General features: G+C 48.3%; 1 protein-coding gene across 2 annotated transcripts; it reads right to left on the bottom strand.

Annotated features, from left to right (window-relative positions):
- Positions 1–1873: 1873 nt before the first annotated feature.
- On the bottom strand, positions 1874–11235 carry LOC102412388 (pregnancy-associated glycoprotein 2-like). Of its 2 annotated transcripts, XM_006061718.4 has the most exons (9): positions 10919–11234; positions 9680–9830; positions 8729–8846; positions 8512–8630; positions 6718–6917; positions 5823–5939; positions 4167–4311; positions 3984–4082; positions 1874–2535 (listed from the first exon to the last, which is right to left on the bottom strand). In XM_006061718.4, the coding sequence occupies exons 1-9, from the start codon at positions 11017–11019 to the stop codon at positions 2383–2385; spliced, it is 1203 nt and encodes a 400-aa protein (XP_006061780.4). In that variant the 5' UTR covers positions 11020–11234; the 3' UTR covers positions 1874–2382. The 2 variants fall into 2 exon arrangements, with proteins under 2 accessions (XP_006061780.4, XP_025142231.3); XM_025286446.3 differs by lacking the exon at positions 5823–5939 and having other exon boundaries at positions 10919–11235.
- Positions 11236–11984: the final 749 nt, after the last annotated feature.

The raw sequence follows: 11984 nt of genomic DNA, 5'->3' as shown, positions 1-11984 counted from the left end.
TTTTCCTATTTGGAACCAGTCTGTTGTTCCATGTCCAGTTCTAACTGTTGCTTCCTGACCTGCATACAAATTTCTCAAGAGGCAGATCAGGTGGTCTGGTATTCCCATCTCTTTCAGAATTTTCCACAGTTTATTGTGATCCACACAGTCAAAGGCTTTGGCATAGTCAATGGGCCTTAGGAAGCATCAAAACAAACAAAGCTAGTGGAGATGATGGAATTCCAGCTGAGCTACTTCAAATCCTAAAAGATGTTGCTGTGAAAATGTTGCAGTCAATACACCAGCAACTTTGGAAAACTCAGCAGTGGCCACAGGACTGGAAAAGGTGAGTTTTCACGCCAATCCCAAAAAAAGGCAATGCCAAAGAATGTTCAGACTACCACACAATCACACTCATCTCACACGCTAGCAAAGTAATGTTCAAAATTCTCCAAGCTAGGCTTCAATAGTACATGAAACAAGAACTTCCAGATATTCAAGTTGGATTTAGAAAAGGCAGAGGAACCAAAGATCAAACTGCCAACATCCACTAGATCATTGAAAAAGCAACAGAATTCCAGAAAATCTTATGCTTCATTAACTACACTAAAGCCTTTGACTATGTGGACCACAACAATCTGGGAAATTCTTAAAGAGATAGGAATACCAGACCACCTTACCTGCCTCCTAAAAAAACCTGTATGCAGGTCCAGAAGCAAGAGTTAGAACTGAACATGGAATAATGGACTGGTTCAATATTGAGAAAGGAGTACATCAAGGCTGTATATTGTCACCCTGCTTATTTAACTTATATGCAGAGTACATCACGAGAAACACTGGGCTGGAAGAAGCACAAGCTGAAATTAAGATTACTGGAAGAAATATGAATAACCTCAGATATGCAGATGACACCACCTTATGACAGAAAGTGAAGAGGAGCAAAAGAGCCTCTTAATGAAAATGAAAGAGGAAAGTGAAAAATCTGGCTTAAAATTCAACATTCAGAAAGCAAAGATCATGGCATCTGGTCCCATCACTTCATGGCAAATAGATGGGGAAACAATGCAGGCAGTGACAGACTTTATTTTCTTGGGCTCCAAAATCACTGCAGATGGTGACTGCAGCCATGAAATTAAAAGACACTTGCTCTTAGGAAGCTATGACAAACCTAGACAGTGTATTAAAAAGCAGAGACATCACTTTACTGAGAAAGGTCTGTATAGTCAAAGGTATGGTTTTTCCAGTAGTCATGTATGCATGTGAGAGCTGGCCCATAAAGAAGGCTGAGTGCCTAACAACTAACACTTTTAAACTGTGGTGTTGGAGAAGACTCTTGAGAGTCCCTTGGACTGTAAGGAGTTCCAACCAGTCCATTCTAAGGGAAATCAGTCCTGAATATTCATTGCAAGGACTGATGCTGAAGCTGAAGCTCCAATACTTTGACCACCTGATGTGCAGAGCTAACTCAATAGAAAAGACCCTGATGCTGGGAAAGACTAAAGGCAGGAGGAGAAAGGGATGACAGAAAATGAGATGGTTGGATGGCATCACTGACTTGATGGACATAAGTTTGAGCAAACTCCGGGAGTAGGTGGTGGACAGGGAAGCCTGGCGTGCTGCAGTTCATAGGATCACACAGAGTGAGACATGACTTCGTGACTGAACAACAGTAGTCACAGATCTTTGGATCTGCTCTGGTTCCTGCATCCTGGATCCCCAGTGTCCTTCCAATAAATCTCCCCTTTCTTGAAGTCCAGCTGGAGTCAGGCTGCCCTCACTTGTGGTTCAGACTTGATTTTAGGCCCTGTCTGGGTATGATGCACTGCCACCCCCTAATCCAAAGAGAGGCCCCCATTCATATCAGCACCATTGAGATGAAATCTTTATTCTTTCTTTTTTTTAATAATTTTCTTTATTTACTTAGTTTATTTTTGACTGTGCTGGGTACTTGCTGTTCAGGCTTCTGTTTTCTCTAATTGTGGCTAGAAAGAGCTACCCTCTAGCTGCAGTGTGTGGACTTCTCACTGTGGTGGCTTCTCTTGTTGCAGGGCAGGCATTAGAGCAACTTCGGACCTCAGTAGCTGTGGCGTGTGGGTGCAGTGATTGTGGCTCCCAGACTCAGGCTCCCAGAACAGACTCCATGGTTGTGGCACAGGGGCGTAGTTGCTCCACAGCATGTGGGAAATTCTCACATCAGGGATTGAACCCCTGTCTTCCACATTGGCAAGTGGATTCCTTACCACTGAGTCATCAAGGAAATCCCAAACTCCTTCATTCTTTCCTGAGACGAGGGCTTTGCAGAGCACCAAGCACAATTCACCAGCATCCCTGGGCCAGAGTGCCCTACGTGTGAGTGAGTGTGTGTTTGGTGTGAGCCTGACTGATTCCTGTAGCAGCCTGGATTTACACTGCAGGAGCCAGGCCAATCCTGTACTTTTCCAGATCATAAACTGAGAAGTACAGCCTCAGGAAGACGTTACCCAGGACCCAGGTCTCTGCCTCATTCTTATGCTGTTTGCCATTCTGAAAGGTGCTGTAGCAGAGGCCCTGAGAACTCTGGGGGAGAGGGAAATACACACCAGTCAGTCTGAGCCCCTACCTGCCTCCCCCAGTCAAGATCGAGAGCTGGAAGCTTCTCGGATTCGTATCCCTCCTTTGATAAGAATCAAGTGGGTTTCTTAGCAGCTGCAGGAGTCGGGGTTCACCCAAGAACAAGAAAGGCCAAGACCTATGGGGTGAGGGAGGGGAGAATTGGGCATCTTGGATTATCAAATGCAAACTAATATAGGGAGGGTGGATAATCGGGTCCTGCTGTATAGCACAGGGAACTATATTCAATATCCCATGATAAACTATAATGGAAAAAATATGAAAAATACATATATGTATATGTGTAACCGCCACTTTGCTGTACAGCAGAATTTAACACATTGTAAATGAACAATACTTCAATGAATTTTTAAAAAAGAACAATAATGGCCCAAAGTTCCCTCACATTCTGCTGTTCCTTTCCTTCTGACCTCTGCTCACTCTTTTCTCTGCAGAGAATGCCTTTTCTTCTCCCTGATCCTCCCAACCCTTGTCTTTAAGACTTCACTCAGGCCCTCTAAGAAGTCTTCTTGGACACACCCTCACCCTCCCTGGCCACTCCAGGCTGGGTTGGGTGACTTACCATGATGCTCCCCGAGTCTGTAGCCCTCATCACCCCTAATCTGTCCCCGGTGCCCCTTTGCACAGGCCCCAGGGGTGCCATTTGCATGGAATCCGGTATAGATTTGCCTTAACCCAAGCAGGCTTCCTCGTTCCTCCATGAGGCTGAGGGAGTTCCTCCATGAGCTTCTAAAGAAGCTTTCTTCCTCAAAGCCTTCTTTGAGCCCATCAGCCTGCTCTGAACTCCCACAGGGAGATGACATGAAGCCTCCACTCTGTGCTGGGGCTGAGCAGTCACTATGTAGCCTTTACTCACCTTAATAATCCACCTCCCCACAGAGGGGTCAGTACCCCAACTCACCAAGGGGGTGCTGGGGCTTAGCAAGGGGAAGTTGCACCTGAGGACTAGGATTACCATGTAATATGTCATCCCAACCTGGACACTTTCAAGATGGGAAGGGAACTCTTAACCCCTATGGTGGCACAGCACACTGGGACTGTCCCCAGCCATCCTTCTTGTCACTTGGTATATTTTAGGGATTGCTAGAGCTGACTCTCCATGTTCATGCATCTGAGGTCTCTGGTTGAACTGAACCTGAGGACCTTAGTGTTTCCTTCTCCTTATGACTCCCACCAGGCCAGCACGGAGTGGTGTCTCCACATTTATTTCAGGAGGATGGATGTCCCAGACTGCCCTTCACTCTCAAGTGGTTGGTTTCGTGGGAGGCACAGGGGCACAGCAGCATCTGCAAAGGTTTGACTTGGCCTGCAGAGGGCATCCTCTTCCCACCAGCAGCCCAAGGGTTCCTGCAAGTCCCAAATTTGAGAACTAGCCCTCAGGATTGGCCCCTCACCTTATGAATGTAGGCTTGAGCGGGCACTGGGTAGTCGATGCCCTTGATGGTGAAGATGAGAGGAGGCAGGGTGCTGGTGATGTTACATGGAACTGTGTACTGTTAGAGAAAGAGGGAGAGAGGTCAGCTCAGCTGATCCTTGTTTGGGGAGCCTGGGAGCGACCCTGTGGCATGACCCTTCACCTGCAGACTTCCAAAGGGCCTGTTGCGGATAAGCCTCCGGATTTCGGCGATGTGTCTACTTGGGCCAAGCAGGAATGTAGTCCCAGTATCCATAATAGCCTGGCAGCCACGTTTACAAGCAATTACCTTCCCGTTCATGGAGATGCTGAAAGAAAGTGGGACAAAGCGGACACCATGGTCACTCTGAAGTCTCCCCCACAACTGCCCCTCCCTGACCATCTCCTGAACAGCCCTTCAGCTCTTGCCCTTCACTGTTTTCCTTTGCTCTGGTCATGTCCCCTACTTTGACTTCCTTTCAGTTCTTGAATGCACCAGTCTCTTTCAGGCCTCAGGGCCTTGGCACCTGTTGGTTGCCCTTCCTAGAAGACTCTCAACTCTTTTGTCTAGCTAATTTCTCTGCATCTTCCAGGTTCCTGATTAATTGTCACTTTGTCAGGAAAGTCTTCACCCTAGACTAGATCAGGCTCCTGTCTTGCTCAGTCTCTGTAGACTCTTCCTCGTGTCTATCATGTACCAAAGTGGTAATTCAATATGTGTGTGACTCATTTCATGTGCATCTGCCTCATAGATGTGAGGGCAAGTTGTATCCTCAGTGCCTCCCCCAAGTGCCCAGCACACAAGGGATGCAAGTGTACATTTGTTGAGTGAATGAATGAAGAACACTCAGAGACTTATGTCTGGTGTCTGACCAGTCAACAATGGGTCAAGCCACACGGTGAAGATGGGGGTTCCCTGGGGCCCCAGATTCTTAGAGTGGTGGTGGGGGAGACACAAGCTGCTTTGGGAGAGGTTGTCTCCCAGCACCAGCCCCTCATCCAGCTCAGACACTGAGGGTCCCAGCCAGGGGATGCTCAAGCTAACCCAGAGGGCTCCAAAGGACAGGAAAGCTTTTGTCTGAGGGTATCACACAGAATTCCACCAATTACTGCCCCTTGTTCTCAGGCCACTCCTGGATCCCAGCTCCCTGATTCTCTCTGAAACAAGCCCTGCCCCACTGTGTGCCCCAGAAAGTAGGTAGGTAGCTACAGATAGAGGGAGTGTCTCTTTGTAAGAGATGCTCTTAGGTCTCAAGACTGCAGCCAACCTCTCTCCACTGCTAGGTAGCTTCTCTCTATGGAGACGAGTTTTCCTTGTTTGTCCAGGACTTTCCCTATTTTTAAACTAGCAGTTCTGTGCTCTAAGAACCTTCTCAATCCCGGGCAGCCCCGGACAGTTGGTCATCTGAACACAACCCTGTTCAGGCTGGTGAAATTCTCCCTGATCCTATTTTCACCACACAGTCAGGTCCTCTAGCCATGCTGCCCGCCTCACAGCGCGGTGGGTACAGCCTTTCCCAAGCTGCACAGGCCTCTCTGGACCCTTTCAGAACCCTGGCCAGAGGGCCAGTCAGGAGGCCTAGGGTGATTATGGTCCCTTGGGTGGTGTAAGTCTTTTTGTGTGTGTGCCTGTGTGTCTCTGTGCTTGTGTCTGGCCACGTGTGTGTATATCTGCGTGCCTGTGCATGTTTATATGTGTGCCTGTGAGGGTGTTTCTATGTGTGTCTTTGTGGGTGGACATGTCTGTGTGTGAGACTGTGTTAAATCTGTGTGTGTCTACACATGTCAGTGCACACGTGTGGGAGCACTGCTGGACTGGCCCTCGGAGGGTGAGGCTTACCGGCCCATGGTTATCTGCCAGTAGTGGGTTCGGGACACTGGTACCCAGTTGAGCTTTCCTGTATGGTAGGAGTGGTCCACCCCACCAAACATCAGCACACTGCCATTCTCCCTCCGGCTGTTGAGATAAGTGAGAGAGGGGCTCTTTGGAGGAGAGTAACGCCAGCACTGTCTGAGGGCTGTGCTTCTCCACCATCAGAGACACTACCGTGGTCCCCATTTTACAGATGTGGAGATTGAGGAATGGAGGGGTTGAGTACCTGACCCAGGTCTGTCACCATCTAATCAGTGCCACAGAAGTTTGAAGCCTGGCCTGGCTTTGACCACCCAACCTTCTGAAGAGGGCCTGGTCCCCTCCCACAACCTGAATGCTCAGAGATCCCCTCAGAGGACTCCATGCTAGAGGAGTCTGGCATCCCCCTTGCCTTGCCTTTCATTTTTCAAAACTTCCAGGCCCAAAGGCACTAAGGGCATGGGTTCAGGGTCACCCAGGGTTGGCATCACTGGCCTATGACCTGCTCCGACCATGAGGCCCCACACTCAGCAAGCCCCAAGCTCTATTACCCTCTCTTGAAATTCCTAACACTTGTTGAACAAGGGGTCATGTATTTCCATTTTCAATTGGCTCCAGCAAACTGTGTAGCTGGTCCCGGGCTCCTGGTGCAATGTTAGTGAGAAAGGAAATATTCCCACCATTCCTCTCCTTCTTTCCATATCAAATCCACAGCAAATCCATATGTCCGTCCTCCAACCTGTACCCTGACACCTTCCATTGCTCTCCCCCTTCCCCCTACCCCCTAAACCAAGCCACTGCCCTCAAGTGGTCTATAATTTTTCATGCAAGTAAAAGCATGTTTCAGCTGATTTGGAGAGGGTGTTTGTCATCTCAGACTTACCTGCTCAAGTAGAAGGCAAAGAGAGGGTAAGGAATAAGTCCAAGGTTCTTCAGGTTGTCAAAGAGTGGGGTGGTTCCTTGGATGGCGAGGCTGGGGAAGCCCAGGCCCAGGATGCCATCAAAAGGTGCATTTTGAAAAAAATTTTTGGATAGCTTCTGGCTCATGGCAAAGGTCTGGTTGAAGTGGAGAAGGTTCCCAATCTGTGGGAGCAGAGAGTAACTTTGATGCTTAGTCGTGTCTGACTCTTTGTGACCCTAAAGACTATATGGTCCATGGAATTCTCCAGGCCAGAATCCTGGAGTGGGTAGCCTTTCCCTTCTCTAGGGGATCTCCCAACCCAGGGATCAAACCCAGGTCTCCCACATTGTAGGCAGATTCTTTACCAGCTGAGTCACAAGGGAAGCCCGGGAGAGGAGAGTGTTCCACATAAAGGACCTGAGGCCTGGCTGTGCCCTGCATTGGCCTCAAACAGTTAGACCAAGCTGGGAGAGGGATTCGGGTTCCATTTGTGTGGGCTGTGGATTTTAACAACACCTGCTTCTCCCACAAACACCATCTGAGCGAATCAGATTGGCCTTATGCATTCTGTACAGGTGGGGCAACCGAGACTCAGGCCAGGACTGAATGGTTCCCCCTTGTGGACAAAATGAGTAGAAAGCAGGGTAGTCTTTTCTTCAATATTACTATGATCTGAGGACAGAAACAGACTGAATTCATTGCAGTGCATTGTGGATTCTGCATCTGCCCAGAAGACAGAAGTCCATTATACAATGTCACTGGCAGGGTTCTTCTGAAAATTCTGCCTGGAAAACTAACTTTTGGGGATATACATGCACACGTGTGTGGCGGGATCAGGGAGTGTGGAATACTCAGACATTTTGGGGAAGGCACACCATAGTTTTTATTAGACTCTCAAAGACCCTCGAGAGTGAGAACCCATTTATCAGGCCCCTCCCACATCTGTGACCTCCTGCTTTCTCTGTCTGGATACCTGAAGCCCTGGGCTGCCCCCAGGGTCCCAAGCAGTTTTATCCTCTCCCCAAATACCCCACACCTGCCTGAGTTCTGACTAGCCAGCCCAGCTCACCTGCTTAGCACATGTGTGACCTTGGCAAGGCCTTTGTTCTCTGCACCTGAGTTCCTTCATCTATATCATGAGTTAATCATAGTACCTGCTGTGTAGGGTTGTTTTAGGATTAAACAAGTTTCTTATTGTTCAGTGGCTAAGTCGTGTCTGACTCTTTGTGACCCCAGGAACCACAGGACACAAGGCTTCCATGTCCTTCACTACTGCCCAGAGTTTGCTCAAACTCATGTCCATTGACTCAAAGATGCCATCCAACCTTTTATTCTCTGTCACCCCCTTCTCTTGCCCTCAATCTTTCCCAGCATCAGGGTCTTTTCCAATAAGTTGGCTCTTTGCAGCAGGTGACCAGAGTATGGGACCTTCATTAACACTTTCACTTTAAACAAGTTATTACCATGAAAATGCCTAGCACAGTCTGAGAATATAAAAGTGGGTGTTTTTCCCCCATCTCTCAGCGCACACCATAATGAACCTTCGGCTCTTCACAGGCAAAGAAGCTGCAAATCCACACCCCAAGGCCCTCTCTGCGTTAGCCACAAAGAGTCTGTGTGTCAGCAGGGGCGTTGTCTCCCCAAGGACAGAGTCCTTCCAGGCAGATCTACAGCCATTAGGGGACTTTCGGAAGGATAGAACCTCCAGCTTGTCCTGCATCTGTTTTGTAAGCAGCAGTTGTTCCCAGGTCGAGCAGCTTCTGGTTTCCACATTACCTGAATGATGTCTTGGCCAAGGACTCCTTTTATCCTCCCAGAGGCATAGATGATGTCAACGGACTTGTCCAGGAGCCTGAAGGTGGTGGACTTGTGAGGGTTGAAGAGATTGTGTGTCACTGCAGACACAAGAGATGATTGTGCTTCAGGTGCCAAAGACAGAGACCAGGGTGGGAGGGCAAGCACAGGATGTGGGGGATGGGGAAGGGGTACTCACAGCAGCTCGGACTGTGGCAGTGGATGGAGGGCACCCACAGGTCAGAGGAGCCGGTGTCAAATATGACCCTGAACTCCTGAGGGGGCGTTCCAATGGCGATGGTGCCAATGTAGACTAACTACAGGGGCCGGGAAGGGATGGTTAGTGCTGACCTGGATGCCTGTCCACGCCCTTCCCACCCCTAATTCCTCAAGTACTGCCTCCTGCTAGATTTCCCAGGTCTCCTGAAATCACTTTCCAAGCACCCAGCCTCACAGCCTCTACTCGGACTGGTATCTTCATTTGAGAAGCTCTCCAGTCTCCCCTCTATGTCCAGCGTGAGCCCCTCCTTCTCCTAGGCACCCCAGTCCACTGACTCTAATCTCAGACCATGTCTGATCAACAGCACTCAGGTGGCCCTTTATTTAGACATGTATTTACCCTCTCTCCATCTCTCAGGATGGCCTGTGCATTCTTGAAGAAGAGACTAGACCTTTGGCAATAACCACACTATTAGATTTGGGGGAGGGGTGGCCTCACATGCCATAGGGACTCAGTAACTTTTTACCAGTATCACTCTTGGATCTGCTGAGACTGAACTTGCTCTGCCTAGGGATTCATACTTGATTTCGAGCTGTCTTTATCTTTTGATTGCCATGGTTCACCCTTCATCTGTAACTGAGTGGCTCACTTAGTTCAGGAAGAACAATCTCCCTCAATCTAATGATACAGCTTTGGCACAGAAATGAATGTTTATCTGCCCTCTGGTCATTGCTGAGCCCAGTCACCACAGACCAAGAGTCTGTGGATGAGACTACCTTCTCCTCTGGGAATGTGTCCTTGTCCCCCTGTGTTTCTGCCTCCTGCAGGAGCCCCAGCCCCAACAACCCTACTGACATCTCCACATGAACCCCAGTGCAAAGCCAGAGCACCAGGGGGCGCTGTGGAGCACCATCCTCCCAACACACTCACATCCTTGTAGTTCCTCAGGGGATGATAAATTATGTTTTGGTCATTAGTGGCATTCTGGGACAGGCTGTAAGGGTGTTCCTCAGAGAAATTTGTCAGCAAATTTCTTTCCCTTAGCGTTTCTCGTATGGCTTTCATTTGCGTAACAGGGATTCTTTCACCGGCCATGAGGAAAAGAAAACAAAGAAGGGGGCAGCAATCAGCTGTCTGTGTTATAAAGACTGTCATACCTGACATTGGAACGGCACAGTGTATCTTCCAAGCATTTTTATGAGTGTCACCTTATTATCAGGATGCCATGCAATGACCATGGCAAAGACCTAGGTCTGAACATAGGTTCTTTGTGTAATCTTGGGTAAGGCATATGACCACTGAAGTCTCAATTTCCCCGTTGGTAAAAAGGTGGAAGAAAAAAAATCCCCACCAACACCATCCCCTACATAGAATGGCTTGGATATTAAGAGAGATGATGGATATAATGCACCTGATATACAGGAAGCCTCAGAAATGGCAGCCATTATCATTGCTGTGGTCATCCCACTGTATCCTTCTCAAGGAAGCTCAGGGAGGGAGGTGGAAGGGATTCATCATCCTCTTTAAACAGGGGAGGAATTTGAAATGCAGGGAGTTGGAGACTTGGCTGAGGTCACACTGCTTGTTAGAGCTAAAAGAGCACAGAAATAGTACTACTGATCTTTCTTCTGGGCTCAAGCAGAAGAGAGGAGGCCAGGAGATGGGGAATAAATTAAGGAGGTTAAGAGAAGCCAAGAAGAATGTTTTTAAAAAGGAAAAAACCTAAGAGAGTTCTGTATGCACAGAGACATCCAAAGAGACAGATAAAATAGAGAGATACAGAGCTGAAGACACAGACACATTCACACAGAAATGAAGAGAGACCGGAGAGGAGACTAGAACCACATACAGGAGAAACGTTGTTTCTGCAGACCACACCTACCGTTGCACAGGTTGTGCACTGAACAACTTCAAGGAATGCAATTTTACATAGGACATGATGTGGCTGCACCCCAGGAGTTGTGTGATCCTACAGGTTTGCCTGGAGAGTCTAGGGCCTCACAGAGTCTGTGGCAAAGTACTTATCAACAAGTGAGAGTTGACTTTAGACTGTCAGGGAGTGATTACATTCCCTTCTAACCATGACAGGTGGAAGAATAAGAGGACGAGAATAAAAAAAAAAAAAAAAAAAAAAAAAGGGACGATGTCACTTATAGTCCCCTCACTTACATGACCATGCACTCTGAGAGAGCTACCAGCCCGAGGAGTCCAAGCCACTTCATACTTCTGTCCTCGATTGAAGTGCTCAGGACAGATTGAGTTCTGAGCATGCGCTGGCGGTGAAGATTACCTAGCTATATATGCTCTAACCTGCTCTAATGTTCTCCTTTAAGCCACCATGAGTCTGATGAGAAATATGAACCTCTAGATAAAATCTTTGCCTCCATTGGTGACTGTGAGGAGTGGACTTGGAAAACTCTCATAATACAGAAAATTCCACTGTAATCTCTTCCTTCGTTCTTGGGTGAAAAACCAAACTGAACTGCACAATCTAAGAGTGGGGAGACTCGTCCCAACTTGCAGGTAAAACACTGCTAATAAAGTGATAAAGGTAAACGTTAAGGGCCATGTTAGACATTTGTGATCTCGTGGGGTCTCCTAGCCACCTCATGAGATGTGCATTGCTGTCCTCAGTTGGAGAGGAGACTGCTCGGAGGAAAAGAGGTCAAATGGCAGAGTCGGACACAACTGAAACGACTTGCACAACACCACCCAGTGCAGTGACATATGAGTGGCTTTAGGTAGTGGGACAGATGGCACAGACCAGAGACACCATTGACACCAAACTGCATCGAAGTTCTAGGCAGTTTCAATATTGGAAGAAATGTGATGCTCTTTGAGTCTGACTCTTTGCGATCCCATGGACTGTAGCCTGCCAGACTCCTCCATCCATGGGATTCTCCAGGCAAGAACACTGGAGTGGGTTGCCATTATCTACTCCAGAGGACCTTCCCAACCCAGGGATCAAACCCGTGGCTCCTGCATTGGCAGGAGTTCTTTACCACTAGCGCCACTTGGGAAGCTGTGATGCTGTTAGGGAAATGAAAATTGAGACAGTCTTCTTCAGGCTTCAGAAGTAGGAGAGTGGGCCTCTGATCAAGTCCTGACTTTTCCTGGACTCGGCCTGGACTACATGCCTGCTGCAAGCACACCAACTGTTATCAGTGATGTCAACTAGCACCTTAGATAAGAAGAGGGAGTGAGTCTTGGAATTTCCTGAGCCCCTTGAGGCCTG

This window comes from Bubalus bubalis, chromosome 5 (assembly GCF_019923935.1).
Source record: "Bubalus bubalis isolate 160015118507 breed Murrah chromosome 5, NDDB_SH_1, whole genome shotgun sequence".
Lineage (NCBI taxonomy): Eukaryota > Metazoa > Chordata > Mammalia > Artiodactyla > Bovidae > Bubalus > Bubalus bubalis.
Note: the sequence above shows the minus strand (reverse complement) of the source record. Positions and strands in the feature narration are given on the sequence as shown.